The sequence below is a fragment of the Triturus cristatus genome, chromosome 4_1 (assembly GCF_964204655.1).
Source record: "Triturus cristatus chromosome 4_1, aTriCri1.1, whole genome shotgun sequence".
In the NCBI taxonomy this organism is placed as follows: Eukaryota; Metazoa; Chordata; class Amphibia; order Caudata; family Salamandridae; genus Triturus; species Triturus cristatus.
Window position 1 is genome coordinate 754,974,922 of NC_140585.1, and position 21,762 is coordinate 754,996,683.

Genomic DNA, 21,762 nt, shown 5'->3' on the forward strand with positions numbered 1-21,762 from the left:
CAATTCTACTACTCCTCTCAACCCTCCCTCACACTCCCTATCTCCTCTCTATACTGCCTACTCACACATGCTACCTTCCTGTACCACCTGGCGTTGTGCAAAAGTCCACCTCTCCCCCCCCGCCCTCTGGGTGCCCATTCTTCTCGCCCCTCTCTCTCACACCTCTTTCATTCTCTCACACACGCTTCCTTCCACTCTCATATTAGTTCACTTCAGGTCTTCAAGCACAATTTCCTTCCCGTGCCTTTTGAATATATCTGTCCCTCAAACCCATGCTGTCCTCCGCTTCTTAGGGTCTCTTCTGCATACAATCTTTATGTATCAATGGCCTACTCTCCCCTTCTTTCTATCTTTCTCACTCACTCTTTCTGCTCCTCCATCTAGAGTTTAATCACCACTTCATACACAAACTACCTATCCCTCTCTATCTTCCTTTCTATCTAGTCTGTGCAGGTCTCACCCTATCTAATCACCATATCGCATAATAATTCCACTACACTAATAAAATCCACCCCTCGCCATTCCAGAATTAATAATTCCAATTCAAAACACAATTCCACTCCAAACAACATACATCCACTCCACTCTAAACCAAAACACATGGATAAAAGACATTGTCATTTACAATACCAATCGCTCTAACTCCTGCAAATGGGAGACCTATTGCATTGCAAATGCTTGTTTCTATAGCATGCAGAGAAAACTGGTTAAACCTTTGGTGTTGGAGTGTGCACTAGGTGCTGAGTTGAGTGCCACTGTGCTTGAATTGCATTAGAGTGGAGTCAACCTCGAACACCCATGCACACCACACTGTAGGTTTGCAAGGGGGAGGAACCATTCATACTCCAAGCCCATTCTTTCTTTTGCCCTTCATAGACAATGTCTAATGGTGGTGTTGATGGGAAAAGTGTGGGTAAGAAGGTATGTGGTAGTCAAAAGAAAGAGCATGCAAAGGTACGTCAGAATAGTTTGGATATCCAGTCTGTTTGCAGAGGAGCTCCTGCAATAAAGGTGGCTTCCAAACCTGGCAATCCCTCATGAAGGCACCAGATTCTAGAACTGCAACTCATTAAAACTGAGGGCATGCTGAGGGGTGCCACACTCATGATGGAGCAGTTATACAAGGCTGGCGATAATCGCATGGGCCTCATAGCATATTTGAAAAAGGGCCCCTTCAGTTGGTGTCCACTGGATGACTCAAGTGTGCTGCGGTGCATTTTCGGTTCTTTTAAGTGAATTTTGTTAGACCACACCATTGATGTAGCGCTTAAAAGTTTGAAAATCGTAGGGGTGCGTTATATTCACTGTTAGTCGGCACCCGCATATAATCAATGTGTGCTCAGGTATTTTGTGTGCAATGTATTAAGAATTGTATAACCTATATCGATTTCAATAGAAGTGTTAGCTATGTACAAGCATATTGTGAACCTATTAGAGAACTGCATAGAGTTTAGCTTACTTGAACGCAATGTGATGTTAAAAATGTGTAACTTAGAAAACGTGTCTGTAGACTGTTTAGTTTGACCACACATGAAAGAAAGACGTAAATGTCAATACTGTGATTTAGACATGCTTGTGTAACCGTAGTAGTGGCCAGAATTCGCATATATCGTTGAGGCGAAAGGCCTGGTATTTTCTTATGTTAGCCAAGGGCAATAGGCCAAAAGGATTTATTCCAGTAGAGGTTTTAGGCTGTAGTAAATTGCAAGTTAAAAGATGTGAAGTATGTCTGTCTTGCATGATCTCACCCCAGGTGCAAGGACAGTTGCTCGTTAGTAGAGAAGCTCTTTGTTCATGAATTGACTTATGTAGTAAAAGCCAGACATGGGAGTGCATTGGAATGTGCCAATCGTAACTCCTAGTGCGGATGGTGTCTGGGACTCAAGGCCAAGCGATGGACGATGGAACTGGACAGCGCTCTGTGGAAAATTACTGAAAGACGACTCCGCAGAAGAGGAGGTGCAAAGGGCGTGTTCTGAGATTTGGGGTTCTGTATTAGGGAAAGCGCCCCGAGGGTGGAGGCAGATCAGAGCAGCCCAGAGCAGAGAAAGGCTAGGCGAAGAGATAGAGGGGGCAACTTAGACCAAGCTCTCTAAGTGAAGACTTCTTAGGAAGTTTCACTCTGACACCTTTCGACTGAGGGTCTCAAGGGATTGCTAAGTAGGGATGTCATCTAGTACAGAGTAGGGACAGAGATGGTATGGTCCAGTGTCCCTAATATCGACATTGGCTTGGTAGTTTTCTACCTCATGCTTTTAGAGATTGTGCTTTTAGTTATTTTTAGCCGCATGCGGATTCTTCGTAGAGTAGCATTTGTGTTAGTGCCTATGTACTTGTTGTGCCTCGTATTGAGGACTCTGTATCTTCAAATCTTTATGCTGATAATAAAAGCCAGAGAGCCAAGAGATTAAGTCTCGCGTCCTTGATTATGGCAAATTGTGGACAGTAATTTTGATAATTGTGTTTATTCCCTCCACGCTATTGGGCAAGTAAAAAGTTCCATCCGACCAGAGTGGGTTCTAGTAGATAATTGCCAGATACTAAAATGGGCCGGAGCAGTTGGTAGCAGAGACGGATGGTTACTTCCGATAGCGAGGGACGATTAGATTAGATAAGGATAAGTGATCCTTGAGGCCCAAAAGACGATAAGTGATGCTGAATCATCAGATGGCGAGCAGCAGACGGCAGCAGACGAGCATCGACGGCGAGTAGCAGGGCGGCAGAAAGCAGCAGTTCCAGGAGTGAGTATGAACATAATGAGATGTTGTAGATTGCGGTGTTGATTTGTTGTGTGATGTCTTGCGGAGTTGATGTGTATGTCGTGTGATTGTGAGATCAGGCTGTGAGCGCGCGCAGCCCGGGAATTGTGGTGTAGAAGACACCTGAGATAGATTTTGTTGACCACCCAAAGGAGATCGTGAGGTACCATCGATCACCTGGACCGAGATAGGGGGAGCGAACGTGTGTGTGTATGGCAACTTAACGCTGGTCGTGGGTTGTTGTGTGTGGATCGGAGTGTTAGTAACCTATCAGTGGCGATCTGTCTGGCCGGACGGGGGCAGACGGGCGCCAATCGAGGTCAACAAGGTCGAGAGACTGTGGACGAACAGTCAGAGGCTGTGGACGGACAGCCAGAGAAGTAACTTAATCGGTTATTTCAGTGTATGAATGGGACGAGAGCAGGCGTGAAACGTGTTTGGAGAAGGGAACTGCTGCGAACGGAGGAAGGTGACGTCAGAGGGTGTCGCACTGTGATAGGCCGGTTGGTGTGAGTCGCGCTGTTATTGGAGGATTTAAGAACAAGAAGTAAATAGAGCGCAAGATCAAATTCGCTCGTCATGAAGTGTCTTAGGGTTTTGCGAGAATTGTGTAGAGGCGATAAGCATGTGGTTGTTCGTGAGGGAGAAGAAGCCCCTCCCGAGGACACCCCAGCACATTACATGGCAAAGAATGTGGGGTTACATACTATAGTTTGGATCGAGAATTGGCACAAGATTACACAAGGTGAGGGGGAACTAGCTTTCCCGAGGTATGGCTCATTTAGACTAGCGGTGCTGTACCAACTGAAGACGGTGATGGGGTCCTTAAGACCCTTGCCAAGACCGGCACAGTTCGAGGCATTACATGCGTGGATTAGAGCAGCGCATGATAAGGAAAAGGGAAGAAGTCAGGAGAGGATGAGGAAGTCGATTAGGGCATTTCAGGATGCCAAGTGGGACGCAGCGGAGAAAAGATGGAGAGTGCAGACAATTGAGGAAGAGAAATTGTATCCCTTACTGATAGACTCGACGGGGATAAGGCATGTGAAAGCACAGGAGGAAGAGAGTGATTCCGATGATGGGGTATTGCAAAGATTGTTAGACGAGAGACCACCTCCTTATAATCCAGACGAAGTGGATGATAGGTGGGGTGAGAGGGGAGAAACTAGAAGGGTAACAATCCAACCCGAGACCCGAGTGGAGGGGTTGGTTTCGTGTGGAACAGAGAGTTTACGGAGTCAGTCTGAAGTTAGTGGGAGGATTGAGAGGGAGATGAGGTTACCGGATGCACTGAGGGTACCGGTCACCATTGGACCGATTGTGTCGATATACAGTCCGGAATCGGAGGAAGGAGAGAGGTCTGAACGAGTGGCAGAAAGAACGAGGAGAGAAAGCGAGGAAAGTGGGTTGGAAGGGGCAATGGCCCGACCTCCAAGCCCTGTACAATGGAGTACACCATTGGCAGCGGTGTCAGATACATCTAGGGGCGAAGAGGACCAGAGATCGGGGAGGCCGAGGACTCTGATGGAGTCGAGATCAGATTTAAGGTCATGGGTACCGTCAGAGAGGCACCTGAACCGGAATGTGGGCCAAGCGGAGAAAGCTCAGGATAACTTTAGGAGTTATTCTGCTCCTATAGAAGCACCAGAAGAGAGGAGAGAGAAGGAACCGGAATGTGAATACGATGAGGGACGTGGAGCCAGTTGTCAGGTGTTGAAAGGAGCTTTGAAGGCAGGGATGATAGACATAGTAAGGCTCAAGGCAGAGGTAGATGAAATTATTTATGGAAGTCTACCTCTTGAGAGGATAGTATCTTACAATCCGGATGAGCTGTTTTTCGTGGCGAAAGATGTGACTCGGAAAGCACGAATGGCACACGAGAAATTGAGGGGATTGGCGAAGGAATATGATGTGGATTTATCCAAGACTAGGGTGTTGCAAGGAAGTCATAGGATGCATTATACTGAGCGAGAGTTGGAGGAGAAGAGGGTTGTTGGATTGAGGTCACATGCCAGAGAATTGGTTCTAGCCATGCGGCCATGGCTGACGCTTGATAAATGGGAAGAGAAATGGTCTAAGAAAAAGACCTCTAAGGGAGCGTAAGGAGGAACCCCGGGTGAAGGGTTGTTATTAGCAAAGACCTTTCCCCTGAGGGAAGTGGCGAATGGAGGATATGTGCATGTACCATGGAGCAGGGGGGATTTGGCATCATTTACGAATGATTTTCCCAGGCTCAGGGAGAAGCCTGCCGAGTGGTACAAGCAAGTTGAGCGTTTTGTCAAGATTTCGAAGGTGTTGTGGATAGATCTAAATACCTTATTCGATATTGTGGTTCCGGGAGATCTGTTGGAACGCATGCAAGGTTGCTGTTGATTGGCCGGACTATGAGCCTGATAGGAACATGATTACAAATGGTCCGTCGCCAGTAGTGATGAGGTTGTATGATAAAGTAATTACCTGGTTGAAATCGAAGGTTTCACCCCAAGATATAGACTGGGTGAAAATAGACAGGACAGTGCAGGAACCAAAGGAGACAGTACATGAGTTTTATGAGAGACTTTTGAAGGCTTTTAAGCAGTACAGTGGCCTAGACGAGCTGGAAACGAAAGATATGGGACAGTTTGTGTCTAAGTTCGTGCTGGGTTTGAAGCCCGAGGTTAGTCTCATGATACAGCAGCATTTAATCTGTTGGCAGAATAAGCCCGTAGATGAAATCTTGCGGTACGCCAGGTACTGCACGGATGAGATTGAGTCGAAGCATAAGAAGATGAAAGATAACCTATTGCTCATTCAGATGCAAGCTGCTCAGGGACCGTTGAATGGGGGTCCAGTGGTGAGAAGACAGGGAAACTATCAGACAGGGAATCAGAATGCGCAGGGTCAAGGAAGGCCGAGGCCCGTCGACCCTAGGACCGGGATAGATGTAGCTATACTGAAAAAGACGACAGCTTGTCACCAGTGTCATCAGGTGGGACACTGGAGGCGCGAGTGTCCCTTGAACCCCTATAATCAGCCACAGATAGAGGGAGGAATGGGTCAGGTCCCTGGGGCGGAACAGGTACAGACGGTGACTGTACCGAGAATGATGCAAGGGGGGACCTGCATCCCGCAAGTGCAGATTCCCCAGCCACCCAGGATACAAAATGTACAGCAGGGAGCTCGAGCTTATTTGCAGATGCCCATGTTCGAAGTGAGCGAGGAGAAGGATATGGATTTTTTGGCTCGGCTGAGTTTAGGCCAAGAGGATGACTGCATACTTAGGGCCATCTTAGAAGTAGATCAGAGAGGACCCTTTGTGGAAGCAGAGCTTGACGGACACCCTACTACATTGTTGGTAGATACGGGGGCTACCAGGTCAACTATAAGATCAGCAGTAGTCCCGGGGGTAGCCCTTTCGGGAGAAAGCATACAAGTGGTTGGAGTAGCGAACAAGAGGCTAGTTAGCCCCTTGACAGAACCGATTCCAGTCAGGATAGGAAACTTTAGGGATCGACATCAGTTCGTGGTGTGCGATTCTAGTCCTGTTTGTTTGTTGGGAAGAGACTTATTGTGCAAGCTCAATTGCACAATCTACTGTACCCCGAAAGGAGTCGAGGTGCAGACAAGGGATGATGACGCGACCTTTAAGGTTGCAAATCAACGGATGTGTGTGGAAATGTACCCAGCTTTGACAGTGGAGGAGCTTCCACAGGATTTGAGGGAGTCAGTATCGGCTGACGTGTGGGACCTAAGTGGAGAGGAGATTGGCTTAGTCAGGGGAGTGGAACCGGTGAAGATACAGGTTAAGCCAAACGCGGACTTCCCGAGAACACCTCAGTCTAAATTATCCCCTGAAACGATTGCTGGGATTAAACCTGTGATCGAGTCTATGATTAGGCAGGGAATACTGGTGGAGATCATGGGTAGTCCATGTAACTCGCCCATTATGGGATTGCAGAAACCAAGTGGAAAGTTCAGGATAGTGCAAGATCTGCGAAAAATAAACGACATAGTCGTTCCATGTTGTCCAGTGGTACCGAATCCATCTGTGATACTGTTTCAGATCCCATGTGAAGCTGGATGGTTCACAGTGATTGACTTATGTCAGGCATTCTTTTCGATTCCCCTACACGAAGAGAGCAGATTTCTTTTTGCATTTAGGCTAGAAAATCGTATATTAACGTGGTGTCGTATCCCACAGGGGTATACGGAGAGCCCATCGATTTTTAATCAGCTCCTAAAGAAGAATCTTGAAAGTCTTGTGCTGCCGCGACACTCTGTTTTGGTGCAATACATTGACGATATGCTTGTTGCATCAGAAACAGAGGACGCTTGTAGGGTCGATACCATTGCGCTGTTGAATTTCCTGGGAGAGAATGGTCACAAGGTGTCTCCGAACAAGCTGCAATACTGTTTACCTGAGGTACAGTATTTGGGGCACAGAATTGAGAAGGGTAAAAGGAAGGTGTCTCCAGATCGCATTGATGCGATTCTGAGAATGCCAGTTCCCTCGACACAGAGGGAAGTTAGAATGTTTTTGGGAATGGTGGGCTATTGCCGCCAGTGGATCCCAAACTTTTCCTTTGAAGCGAAGCCTTTACAGCGGCTGACGCGAAAGGATGTAAGTGATCCGGTACCATGGGACGACGACTGCTTGAAATCATTTCTGAGGCTGAGAGAAGCCTTATGTAGCGCTCCTGCGTTGGGAATGCCAGATTACAACAAGGCATTTGCATTGTTCTGCTGCGAAAGTGGAGGTTGCGCATTAGCAGTGTTAACTCAGAATCATGGGGGTGTCCGTAGACCAGTTGCCTATTTCTCAGCTACTTTAGATCCAGTAGCTTCTGCGTTGCCCGGATGTCTCAGATCCGTTGCGGCAACAGGTGTCAGCATCGAGAGATGTGAGAGCATTGTGATGGGTCATCCTCTTACTGTACATGTGCCACATTCTGTTGAATTGTTGATGACTAGGACTAAAACACAGCACCTCACGAATAATAGGCTGACTCGTTATGAGCAAGTTATCCTTGCAGCCGATAATGTGACATTGAAGAGGTGTGCTGTTTTAAATCCTGCTACATTGTTACCTGTTCCAAATATAGATGATAATGGAGATTGTGAGGACCATGATTGTCTCGACGTTACGGAACTATGCACCAAACCGAGACCTGACATTGTCGATGAACCGCTCCCAGTGTCAGATGAGATTTTCTTTGTGGACGGTTCATGTTTAAGAGACAGTGTCGGTCGATTGAGAGCAGCGTTTGCTGTATGCACCATCACGGGGGTGGTTGAAGCCGCTTGTTTAGAAGGAGTACACTCCGCGCAGGTGGCTGAGCTCATTGCTTTGACTCGTGCCTGTTTGGCAGCCGACAGGATCCGTGTAACGATTTACACGGACAGACAGTATGGGTTTGGTGTGGTTCATGACTTCGGACAGCTATGGTCCCAGAGAGGGTTTATGACGTCTTCAGGTTCTCCTATAAGAAATGGTGACTATGTACGAAAATTGCTTGAGGCATTGCAAAGCCCTGATGAAATTGCCGTTGTTAAATGTGCTGCTCATACGAAGGGAAATGATTTTGTTTCATTGGGTAACAATTATGCTGATGAAGTAGCTCGGTTTTGTGCAGAGCAGGGATGCAATTTTTCGGAGACTCACATTGAAGAAACTGAGGAGAATTTGGTGTATGGTCAGATGTTAGCAATGGCAGACTCATGGGAAGAATTGAAACAGCTTCAGGAAGGAGTCTCGGATCAGGAGCGAGACAGTTGGATACGAGCGGGGTGTGAGAAAGGAGATGTGGATATATGGGTTTCGAATGATGGACGAGCAGTGTTGCCGGAAAGTTTGTTGAACCCCATGGCGAGGCTGATACATGGTGCTGTGCATCTTGGGAGAGATGCAATGATGAGAGTGTTTCATTAGACTTGGTACAACCCGAAGTTTCTGGCAGTGGCTGAAACCGTGTGCCAGAGGTGTGTCACTTGTCAACAGATGAATGTAGGAAAGAGGACAGCTGTGACGTTGAGCCACATAGGGAGGTCAGGTGGACCTTTCAATAGGATGCAGCTGGATTTTGTTGAAATGTCGAAGTGTAATGGGTTGAGGTACATATTAGTGATAGTATGTGTCTTTTCCAGGTGGGTGGAGGCATACCCTACACGCAGATGTGACACACTCACGGTAGCAAAACTATTATTGAGAGAACTCATTCCAAGGTACGGGTTCCCGACGTCCTTTGAATCGGACAGAGGAACTCATTTCCATAGCGAAGTTATGAAGTTGCTTTGTGCTGCCCTGAATATAGATCAGAGACTACATTGTAGCTATAGACCAGAAGCTTCAGGGATAGTGGAGCAGGTGAATGGAACTCTGAAGGCTCGGATGGCGAAAGTATGCTCGTCTACGTCTCTGAAATGGCCTGACGCATTACCTTTGGTCCTTATGAGCCTCCGAAGTGTGCCTGATAGAAGGACTGGGTTGTCACCCCATGAAATCCTCATGGGAAGAGCGATGCGTTTGCCTGCAATACCTGCTACTGCTCTGATAAATATCACTGATGATATGGTCCTGGACTATTGTAAAGGCCTTGCTGACGTGGTCCGTTCTGTGTCCCAGCAGGTGCAGACAGCAACGGTTCCAGCTGCGAGTGACCTGTGCCACGACTTGTGCCCAGGAGATTGGGTCCTAGTCCGCAAGCACGTGAGGAAGAGTTGCTTGGATGCTAGGTGGCGAGGCCCATTTCAAGTGATCCTCATCACGAACACAGCAGTTAAGTGTGGAGGTTTACCGAACTGGGTGCATGCTTCCCATACCCGTAGAGTTCCAGCACCCTTAGAAGATACAGCCCCTCTCGAGAACGAAAATCCAGCTGAGCCGACAGAACCTCCAGAGAGGGCCAGTCAAGCTGTAAGGGTTGCTGAAGCGGCTGATGGTGCACTGAACCGAGCTGAGGAAGGACGTGAAAGAAGTACTGACCCAGAAACGGGCAAAGGAGCAAGAGGTGCAGTGGGTAGTACGGAATCGAGTTCTGCCGAAGAAGAGGAGGTCAGTGCACAGGGTATCGAAGGGAAGACCGGAGGTGCCACAGAAGCAGAAAGGGTTTGGCCCGCAAGACAGAAACGGGTAAACCTGAGGTTGGTACCGGACACAGATCTTGCACCAGTTTCGGAGGAGCCAGAAGAAGAATCAGGCGACGAGGAGTATCCTCAAGGTGTGAGAAGATCAAAGAGAACAAGGGTGCCAAGTCGGAAGTACGCTTCACCAGAGTGGGCATTCAAGTGACTGATGCCAGGGTTACCGAGCACGGGAAGATTGAGGTCGATGACATTGGTCAACAGTGTCCCGCTCCAGAGGGGGGAAGTGTTGCTGAAAGTTCCGGGATTGGAGATCGAAGGAATTCTAACAATTCATATTCCGAGTCCACCTTTTCTGAGTGTCATTCGAGGTATGATCTTGGACAATTTGGAGTTCCCGACGTTCACTACTGTGCCAGATCCACAAGAACTGATCATCCTTAAGCTCGAAATATTGCAGGGAGTCCTGGAACTTTTGGGACCAGCGGTTATGTTGGACTGATTTGAGAGGGTTGCAAGCAGGGAAGAAGATAACCTAGATCCGAGCGGAAGAAGAACAAATTTAGGGATTTTTCCGTTATAGAACGAAGAAAAGTTAGGGAGGGTTTGCCTAAGTTCACGAAAGAGACATTAATGAGAAAGAGACTTACCATTTCAGAAACTGTATTGGACATTGAGTATATTCCGAAGATGGCAGATCCTGCAAACACACATCATAGAGCTAAATTGATAATAGGTACACTGATAGGGGTTGTGATAGTCACTTTATTTGCAGTAGTGATCAGTTCATATATGGTGGCTCACAGGCAAGAAGGGAAGGTTCAGGGAGCACCCACACCTATTACCCCAGGACAGAGAGATGTCAGTATCCGGGAACAGGGAACATCAAAGTTAAGTGAGGATCGCAGACTCCACATGGATTTGTCGAAGGGTGATTTTAAGCTTAATGCGTATGCAAAGTTATTGTATGAATATGTTGATGCGATGGATGTGAAGGATTGTTATGTGTGTATGCAGTTGCCTGCTTCAGTGGATGAAGGTATCAAGTAGCATCATCTCCCATTGACATATGGGATTTCTTGTAGTTTATTGCTCAGTCTATTTTATGATAGGAGACAGTTCGAGTATTTCTTTTCAAATTTTGACACAGTACTTCCTGAAGTTCCAGCAATCAAGCATTTGAATAAATACGATTATTATAAGAAAGAGGACAGACTCCTGAAGTATTTTAGACCGACTGTGAAGTTGGATACTGCGCATGCTCACAGGCATAACCTGACATGTGCGTTGTCTGAGACGGAGAAGAAATTCATAGATCAAGTAGAAGACAGATATAGAAAGTTGACCCAGACACGAGACACCGGAGATAGTCCAGTAGATTGGACTGAGGAGGAGAGGGCTCACAGGTCCAAGGGAAGTTATGGACCAATAGCGTTAGATGAAGTGCAGAGAGGGAATTTGTGTATTGGGCGGCCTCAATCGGCCACGGAGAAGGTTGCAGTAGGACATAGCACTTGTTCTCAGACCTTCACTCTGGACGCTTCTGTTAAGGGTTTTATGCAAGGTCCAGTAGAAGTGATTCCGACAGTGTATTATGTATGTGGAAAGAATGCTTATGTCAGGTTACCCGCAAATTGGTATGGCATATGCTATTTGGCTATCATATTCCCGAAGATTTATCACACAGAGGACTTGGAATTGTTAGAGACGAAGCAACATTCTAGAAGACGTAGGGCTGCAGACGCCGGTGCAGTGATTGGGGATATATACGGAGCAATGATACCTAGTATGGGTGTGTTGTTGAATGACGTGAAGATCAGGAGGTTGGCGACTGTAGTTGATGAGTTGTCTATGAACACGGCGAGGTCCTTGTTGTTGGTGGCTGGAGAGATGTTGTCGATACGAAATATGGTTATGCAGAATCGCCTTGCGTTAGACGTGTTATTAGCCAAGGAAGGCGGAGTCTGCAAATTATTGAAGGTTCAAGAATGCTGCACATATATTCCAGACAACACGAAGGAGATAGGGAAGTACATAGATAACATCACAACTATTCACAAGGAGATTATGGACTTGACGGAGGAGAATGTGTGGGAAAAGATTGGACAATGATTTGGAAGAGTGGGAACGTGGTTTGCGAATTTGGGAAGAGGATTTCTTGGATCAGTGTTGAAGCCCATTATCATTGCTGTAGTTTGTGTGATTTGTTTGTGGGGATGCGTGAAAGCGTGGAAGTGGTATCAAGGAGGCAAGGTTGAAAGAGCTCTTAGGGCAAACGAGAAAAGGATGGCGAAGTTTCAGGAGCAGCAATATGAGAGTCTTAAGAGAATGGAGGGAGTCCGACATGGTACAGTTATGACCAGTACAGTTTAAATCAGTTCTAAAGAAGAAGATTGTAATGGTGTGATGACAGATGTCATCAAAGGGGGGAACTGATGTAGCGCTTAAAAGTTTGAAAATCGTAGGGGTGCGTTATTTTCACTGTTAGTCGGCACCCGCATATAATCAATGTGTGCTCAGGTATTTTGTGTGCAATGTATTAAGAATTGTATAACCTATATCGATTTCAATAGAAGTGTTAGCTATGTACAAGCATATTGTGAACGTATTAGAGAACTGCATAGAGTTTAGCTTACTTGAACGCAATGTGATGTTAAAAATGTGTAACTTAGAAAACGTGTCTGTAGACTGTTTAGTTTGACCACACATGAAAGAAAGACGTAAATGTCAATACTGTGATTTAGACATGCTTGTGTAACCGTAGTAGTGGCCAGAATTCGCATATATCGTTGAGGCGAAAGGCCTGGTATTTTCTTATGTTAGCCAAGGGCAATAGGCCAAAAGGATTTATTCCAGTAGAGGTTTTAGGCTGGAGTAAATTGCAAGTTAAAAGATGTGAAGTATGTCTGTCTTGCATGATCTCACCCCAGGTGCAAGGACAGTTGCTCGTTAGTAGAGAAGCTCTTTGTTCATGAATTGACTTATGTAGTAAAAGCCAGACATGGGAGTGCATTGGAATGTGCCAATCGTAACTCCTAGTGCGGATGGTGTCTGGGACTCAAGGCCAAGCGATGGACGATGGAACTGGACAGCGCTCTGTGGAAAATTACTGAAAGACGACTCCGCAGAAGAGGAGGTGCAAAGGGCGTATTCTGAGATTTGGGGTTCTGTATTAGGGAAAGCGCCCCGAGGGTGGAGGCAGATCAGAGCAGCCCAGAGCAGAGAAAGGCTAGGCGAAGAGATAGAGGGGGCAACTTAGACCAAGCCCTCTAAGTGAAGACTTCTTAGGAAGTTTCACTCTGACACCTTTCGACTGAGGGTCTCAAGGGATTGCTAAGTAGGGATGTCATCTAGTACAGAGTAGGGACAGAGATGGTATGGTCCAGTGTCCCTAATATCGACATTGGCTTGGTAGTTTTCTACCTCATGCTTTTAGAGATTGTGCTTTTAGTTATTTTTAGCCGCATGCGGATTCTTCGTAGAGTAGCATTTGTGTTAGTGCCTATGTACTTGTTGTGCCTCATATTGAGGACTCTGTATCTTCAAATCTTTATGCTGATAATAAAAGCCAGAGAGCCAAGAGATTAAGTCTCGCGTCCTTGATTATGGCAAATTGTGGACAGTAATTTTGATAATTGTGTTTATTCCCTCCACGCTATTGGGCAAGTAAAAAGTTCCATCCGACCAGAGTGGGTTCTAGTAGATAATTGCCAGATACTAAAATGGGCCGGAGCACCATGTTATATTAAATCAAATTTGGAGAGAGCGCTGCCACCCAATGAGGTATTCTGGCGCTGTAGTGAAAGGTAATAGCCAGTTGTGGATGAGAGTTTACACCCAGAGAGCTGCTTTCAATGGCTTTCGAAACGCAAAATGGATGTCAATGGAGCATCAATGCAGGGGCAGGCCCTTCGATTTATGGTCACCATGAAAGAAACGGACCAGGTGCCTATGCAGTATCATGTGCTCTGGGAAACAGAGAGAGTCACCGAGAAGGCTTTAGGGAGTAAGAGACGGAGGGCCTGTGTTGTGGAAAGTTCGGTGGACCAAGTACAGGGCCTTAAATTAAATACGAAGTGGCATGTGAAGCCAATGCAAGAAGGCAAGATGTGGCCTACGGAGAAGGTGGAAAATGACCTGAACCGCTGCATTTTGAATGCTAGGAGGACGAGCAAGCAGTGTCATAGGAAGGCCAAAATATAAACAATTTCAGGAGTTGATGCAAGAGAGGATACTTTGCATGCGATGCAAGTTAGGGCCTCTTGACTCTAAGGCTCTAGGCATCGCCTCGAATAGCATTGGAATGAAGGTACTGGGTGGGGGGGGCTTATTTACAAGCGCCTTGCACCACTTTCGCGTCATTTTTAACATGGGCAAAGTGATGTACGGGTGGCGCAAGGGGCTTGTAAATATGCCCCTGGGTGTACAAGGACAGCCTTCAAGTTCAGATTGAAGAGTATGCTTTTTCAGTTTTGCATTATGTGCCCCATGGAGGCATTACATGGGTGAAGTATGGGCGTTCCATGCATCCACCCATGGATTTGGGGGTATTCTCAGATTTACCATTAGCGGTAGACCTGGGAATGTGTGAAAATGCTACACCTCCCCAGGTGAGGTGTACAAGGAGAAGTATCTTTATTTCTCACCTTTTATTTCCTCTTTCTACGTGTGCTGCATTCTGCAGAACACATAGAAATAGGAAAATGCTTCTCAGGATTGTTTTTGTGCAGTAAGGTGTTCCTTCCTGCACAAAAACAATCCTGCCTATGATGCAAGCACCTTTCCACCTTGACACAAGGGTGCCCGCATTGGCGCTGGGCAGCCAAAGTGCAGCATTGCTAAGAAGGACATGAATGTGCTGTATAATGTTAAATACAGCACATTCCTGCCCTTTCCCTTTCTGTGTGAAAAAATTATAAATATGGGCCCAAGTGTTTAATGTGTTCTATTTTGAACTGACCAGGACTCAGCCCATTTAATACTATTTAGAACTAATTTTATATAGTATGTTGAGACATAATTATTTGTAATAATTAATGTTCGTCTTTTTGTGTTTTTAAAACATATTTTTTATCATATGTCTACCTTTGCAGGGTGCAATATCAGGACTTATAATTGGATTAACTGTGACATTTTGGGTTATGATTGGATCCTATATTTACCCTCCACTTTCAGGGAGTAATGTTCCTTTAAACCTGTCAATCGAAGGTTGCAACATAAGTAGCATGAATTTGGAGAGCAACTGGACTTCCACCACAGACATCCCATTCTCAATAAAAATGCCAGAACCGGAAATCATTGAACGGTGAGTGATGTCTTTATGCTTAACGTCTCAGAATTATTATAGAGTTTTTTAAATGTGATTACAATGTTACTTGTCAGAGGTGCTGTTGTTAATCACAATAATAATTTAATATTGCCATGGTGCTTACTGACACATTCCTGCAGTAAACAGCAATATTATTGTCATTCCAAATCAATTAGATCTCAGCTTCATGAGTGTGAAAAGATGTGAAGCTGAGCAGAGTTCTTAAGATGCAAATTTAATTGGGTAGGAAAGATGCAAGCAGTCAATCAATCAGGGAGTTGTGAAGCTCACCCGTAAGGGTCTCAAACCGCTGAGGGGGAAGGGGGAGAGCAGCTCCGGTCAGTCGAAGAGCCAGGTCTTGAGGTTCATCCTGAAGATGTGCAGAGTTGGGGCGCATCTGATGTTGATCGGGAGCTAGTTCCAGGTCTTTGCCACGATGTAGGAGAAGGCTCTTCCACTCGTTTTGGCTCTGTGGATGAGCTGGGTTTCAGCGAGGTCGGCGGATTGGAGGATTCTCTTGGGTGCGTGGAAGGAGAGTCTTTTGTTGAGATATTGGGGTCCGGTGTTGTGGAGGCATTTGTAGGCATGGGTGAGTATCTGAAAGGTTACTCTCTTCTCAATGGGGAGCCAGTGGAGGTCTCGCAGGTGTTGTGTGATGTGTTTGTGTCGAGGAATGCCAAAGATGAGTCTGGCTGCTGTGTTCTGTATGTTATGGAGCTGGCGGATCAGAGATTTGTTGATCCCGATATTGAGGGCGTTTCCGTGGTCCAGTCTGGCGGAAGATTTAAAAATACTTCCACCAGACGGGAGCAAACATATGTTTACCTGCTCGTAGCAGAGTGGGCAAGGAAACTACTGTGTCCCAGGGGTGGTACTCTGGTACACAGTCACTAAGTTGGCCCTGAGATATGGGGATCCCGAGGACTATTAAGACTCATGGAGGACTATAAAGACTCATGGAGGGGGGCCTAAAGGCTATCCTCCCTTTTAATAAGTGTGATAGCACTGGGAATGGGGCACGGGGCATTTTTTGATAACATTGGGCCCCTGGGTATGGTACCCATTTGCCACTCATCCGCTCACCTTTTTTAATATATTTCGGCCCCATGGGATGGGAGATGAGGCATTTTTAGGCTCCAGGAAGGTGTCACACGACCGCTCCTTTGTTTTTCCACCTCAACCCCAGGAGATGGTTCTCCAGCGGCCTCTCAGAGGCCCGTAGAGAGGGGCAACACACCCCCTCCCCTCATAAAACAACATGCACCACCTCTTCCGGGCCCTGGCCCACCCCAAGAAGTTTTAAAGAAGCAAGCGCACCCGCCGCCCCTTCTGGGAGCCCATACGCTTGGCTAGGAGGCCTAGGTATCTATCCCTTGCCTCTGTCTTCTTTTTTCTTTTGTCTTTGGTCTTGAGACTGAGTCCAGTGTCTTAAGATGGCTGCCACGACATTATGGGTGATGTGGTGTCAGCCAAACTAATCTCAGCTTGCGATCTGTCGAGTCAACAGATACTCCGCAGTGTGATATCAAATACAAAGTTTAGAACAGCTTAACATCAAAATACAAAAGCACTCTTTCTGGACCAATATCTAGCTCTCTACCAAATTTGGTATATATCCGTTCAGCGGTTTGGGCTGTAGCTGTGTCTAAAGTTCATGGAGAAAAATGAACAAGGAAAATGTGTTTTGGGGCCTCTCTTTTTCTTGCATCCTGCTTGACGAATCACCCCGAAACTTTACATCCACAAGCTAGACAAAAAGTAATGCTTTTTGTTAAAGTTTCTTGCAGATTTATCAAATTACCCCAAAGTTATTTGCATCACAAAAAGACATTTCCCATGGAAACACAATCCTAACTACAACTACCCAGTGTCGGTGGCCACTGGGTAGTTATAGTTAGGTCTTTACCTTTCCATAGACAGAGAGCTTTTTGGTTTGCTAATAACTTTGGTGCTTTTGGCAAATCTTAAAAAAACTTTCCAAAATTAAAAATTAATCCACCTCAACTCCTTCTGGGAAGGTCATGGGGTGATTCATCAAGCAGGACCAAGAAAAAAGAGGGGTCCCAAAATGCAACATCCCTATGCATTTTCCATAGACTTTTTTGGAAAGTGCGCTCATTATGATTTGGTGTAAATTTGTTCAGTGGTTTTTGGGAAATTAAGATTGACAAATATTTGCATAACTGGACGGTTGGGATCGAGAACCTCTCACAAGAGTCCCTTGAACCCAGTTTTAAAAAATAGAGCCTTCTGATTGGCCCAGGGGGCTTTGTTTCCCTTGGACCAATTCACTTCCGTGGGAGTTATACTCTCATGGGAGCAAGCTCTCTGACTGGCTGGCAGCAACATGTTAAAAAGATTGATAGCAGCCATTACATAACTCAGGAGTTTAGTCCCCTGTCCTGCAGTGCATTTTAAAACACAGTCTAAGGGGGCAGGGTAGGGATACCCTGCCCCCTCTAGGGCCTGTGGGAGGGACACAGAGGTCTGTGGGCTCCAACAGGATTACGGCAAACCAACCACAATTAAATGGCGATCCTCCATTTAAAAAAACGTTTGGGAGAGGGGGGGTATCAGTAGGGTCTCCCTCCCCAAGCCCATTTTAGGCATCCGGGCCACTATCTATCAGCGTCTTGTATATTCACTAAGGGGAGAAGTCACAGCCCTCCCTCCTGGCTGAAGGTGGCACAGGGGACCCCATTCCTAGGGGTGAAATGTAGAAAAAAGGTGCGAGGGCCTCACTCACCCCCCCCTCAAGCCTTTGTTGGCCTGAGGATCACATCCAATGGGGCCGATTTCTTATCAAAGTAAAGAGTGGCCATGCATTCTCTATCCTCTAGCCTTAATTGGGCCCGGGGACCCCATCCCCCAGGACAAAAACTGCAAAAAAGGGGAGAGGAGCCATTAGGCCCCCATCCGGGAGCCTTGAAAATCTTTGTGGACTGCCTCTTCCAGACCTGCTCAAGTTCTCTGTCCCGAAGGGCCCACCCTCGGGACAAAGTCGTTTCCCTGTCTGCACTGATGCTGGCAGGGAAATGTGTTGCCTCCTGTCTGGCGGGAGCATTTTAAAATCTCCTGCCAGATGGGAGCAAACATGCCTTCCCTGCCTGCAGCAGCGCGGGCAGGAATGCATGTCAGAGGGAGACGATTTCTGTTTCCCTGACTTTACTGTTGCAGGCAGGGAAATAGACATTGCTCCACCCAGAGGGGACATGCAAAGAGTGCAGCACCCTGCAGGCAAGAACAATGGGCCGCAGGGGTCCTGAGGCTTCCCCCGCAGCGCACACCTTTAGGTTTGTGGGTTCCTCAGGTGGGTACATGGGCACCCACTTGTAATCCCGGGGGATGGGGTCCCTCAGGCCCAAGAAAGGTTGGGGAGGGGGGCCAGATGCCCACTCCCCTTAACTATGGTATTTGGCCCCAGGGGGGGTCTCTTGGGCCTAATATGGCCCAGGAGGGGGCTGTGCAGTCCTCCTCCCCTTTTTCTTGCTTTTGGGCCTGGGGGATTGGGTCCCCATGGCCTAATAAGGATCAGGAAGGGGGCTAACAGCATGGAGTTGGCAGTAGGGCCTTGCTTGTAGCTTGGCCATGCACCCAACCCCCATGGGCTGACAACCTCTGCTGCTCACATCCTTTGGACGAACACGGTGTAGGCTAGCCGCAGTGCCAACCACCAGTTCAATCGGATCACGGCAACATAAAATATAATTTTTAAAATTTGACCCCAGGGTGCCGTCCCCAGGATCCCGCAACAAGGTCAAGGGGGTCCGGGAATGCTTATTCTGCTCATATATACCCTATTTCTTTAGTGTTCAGGACACTGGAACCAAGTTCCCATGTCCTGAAATGACAGCTGCAACATTTCTCCTCATGATGCCACAACCAGTCAGAGTGCGAGCTCATGCGGGACTTGTGATAGCTTCCTGCTCCCATGGGAGCGTGCCAGCTGACAGGAAAAGCGGCCCTCTCAGCCAATCAGATTGCTCCAATATTTAAAGTTGCGTTGCTGTGCGAGTCTCACAATCCAAAATGTATAGATGTGCATACATTTTGAACTTTAATTTCTCAGAAAGTACTGAACAGATTTACACCCAATCTCAAAATGCACACTTTCTGGGTAAAGATCAAGCTTTCTGACAAATATGGCATAGTTACGTTCAGCCATTTGGGTTGTAAATCTGTTAAATTATTACAATGGAAATTGCCTTTGGAAATTGTGTTTCAGAACCCTCTCCTCTTTTTCTCGGCCTACTTGACGGATCACCCCAAAACTTTCGAGGAAGCAATGCTCAAGAAGTTCTTTAATTTTGTAACTTTTCAATGTTGCCTGCTGATGTCCTGTGTATACCATTCATTAGCTAACAAACATTGTATTGGTGTGTTATATAAAATGACAAATTGTTTCCTTAATTAGTTATGCATAACCTAACCAATTAAATGCATCAGCAAGTAGGTGTCTCTAGAAGTATCTTGTTGACTAAATTGATTGGTGTACATGTTTGCAGAATTACTAGTCCAACACTATTATGTTATTGTAAGACATAGGTTTATTATTTGGGATGGGTGGCTACCCACCTCAAGGAACAATGACAACCCTTGTCAGATTGAACACTCAAAGTCACTAAATATTGCTGAGATTATGCCCCTGGTAGCTATGTCACAGAATAGACAGGCTTAACTTAGCAGGAAAGTTTAAAGTATTTATGCAGTATCAAAATAGTTCTACTGTTGAAATACAAAACAGTAAAAAATCCCTGAATGAATTAAAAAATAGAGTAAATTGGAATAAATAAAATGGCACTGTGAGAAAGTGACTTACTAGTTGAAGTTGACGGCAGTCCTGCTGAAGTAATGTTGACACTATTCCAGCTTCAATTAGGTCTCAATAATTTAAACCTCAGCTCAGTCTTGAAATAAATCCTAGTAAAAAAAAAATCGTGGTCGACAAGATTGTCGGCATATCATAGTGCTAGCTTAATCCAAAGAGGGGCTCATCAACTGTGTCTGGTCGAAGCGCATGACCTTAGTGGGAGCCTCGGTTCCAGCAGGGAGCTCAAAGCTTTTGATGTAGATGACAGGAAAACAGGCAAAGGCCCAATCCGAGCCCCAGAAAGTGATGTAATCAACTGAGTGCCGCTCACCATTGGTTCTGGTGAAATTCTCTTTCTTTAGACTTGAAAACTGTTCTGGAAGTCAGGATCCTTACAGTGGAGAAAGCCAGAAAGTTGAGTCCGGCTGGCAGTTCAACATCGGTGGTTGTGCCTTACCAACAGTCCACCAGTAGCCTCCAGTTCTTTTGAAGAAAGGTCAGAAGAAGGTTCTAGGTTTCCAGTTTTGCCATTTTAAGAGGGGGAGAGTACACTCTAACCCCAGCCAAGGTTCCAGGACCTTTGGGCACCACTTGGAGTTTAGGACCCAGTCTCACAGAAGCCACACGCAGGGTTCAGGGCAAATTAAGTTGAAACTGATCAGATGTGCTCAGTAGACATTTTGGCTTATTGCAGCTTTTGTGTTTCTTGAGCTGAACAGGAGGTTAACCATCTAGCCCTTGGAACCTTCTGGACTGGCCACAAGTTGGGATCAGGTCCAGGTTCAACAGCAAGTGCAGTCTTTTTTCTGTCTTCCAGATTTTAAGGGGTGTTCTGAAGAGGGCAACCAGCAGGGTCCAGTCCAGTTGCAACTGGGCAGTTGCAGGGAAAGGCCTCTTAAAGCTTATTGTGTCCCTTTAGCTTTCAGATTAGGCCAGCTTTATGACCGCTGGAGTCCACTTCTTTGTCCTGGGTACAAGAGAGAGCAGATCCAGCCATTTCAGGCTCTTCTCAGGTTACAGACAGCAGTAATGTTACATTTATGCCTGGCTGAGTTAATTGGTGGGAATGACTCATGGGCATGCCTTACCAAATCGTGCATAGTTCCAGGGTCCAACCCTACCCAATTTGTACATTTTCGAGATGACACAAACCTTGGGCTCTGAGGGCTGGGGATGTGTGTGGAGGGTGCACTATGGCAATCCTAGTGTCCTCCAGCATCTAACTCTAAACTCCAGTTTGAAGCAGGTAATTCAACAACCAGACAGTAGATACACAAAAATTGTCTTGCATCCTGTTCTCGCCCTTTGAAGTGCACTCCAAGTATTCTGTGTAAAACTCCAGCAGATCTGGCAAGCAGGATTTGACACTAGCAGGAGTTAACATTGTAATGATAAAAAAGATGCTCACCATGATCATGGGAATACAGGGCGAGGGGAGCACTCTGGACCCGGGATAACCAGCTTCCCCCTGGCCTCTTGTTATACTCGCTGTGCCCTGTGGGAGGGGAATCCGTCAGGCGGCGCGGGAGGCTTCAGGGTTCACTTGGCTACATTAGATACTGGCGACATGCTTGGGGGGTGGCTGGGGTGGGGGATGTTGTTGGGGGAGATTTGCTGGGGGGAGGGGTGGGGGGCCTTTTGTTTGAACTGCATTATGATAATGGACCACTCTTGTGGACGGACTGCATTATTGAACAGACGCCTTATGTGAAGAGAGATATGCTGTTGTGCTCCGAATGGCGGGCTGGTCGCTTTCCTACATCCTGGTTCATCTGGGTAGCCCGGTAGCGGGCAGAAGGTTCGATTGTGTTACTCTGTGAAGTTCA

General features: G+C 46.6%; 1 protein-coding gene across 1 annotated transcript in view; it reads left to right on the forward strand.

Moving 5' to 3' along the window:
• The window catches only part of LOC146855485 (sodium-coupled monocarboxylate transporter 1-like), a 425,617-nt gene that overhangs the window by 361,073 nt on the left and 42,782 nt on the right, over window positions 1-21,762 (forward strand). The window contains exon 12 of the mRNA XM_085651146.1: window positions 14,912-15,123. Coding sequence (XP_085507272.1) covers window positions 14,912-15,123 — 212 coding nt within the window. The remainder of the gene's footprint in view (window positions 1-14,911; window positions 15,124-21,762) is intronic.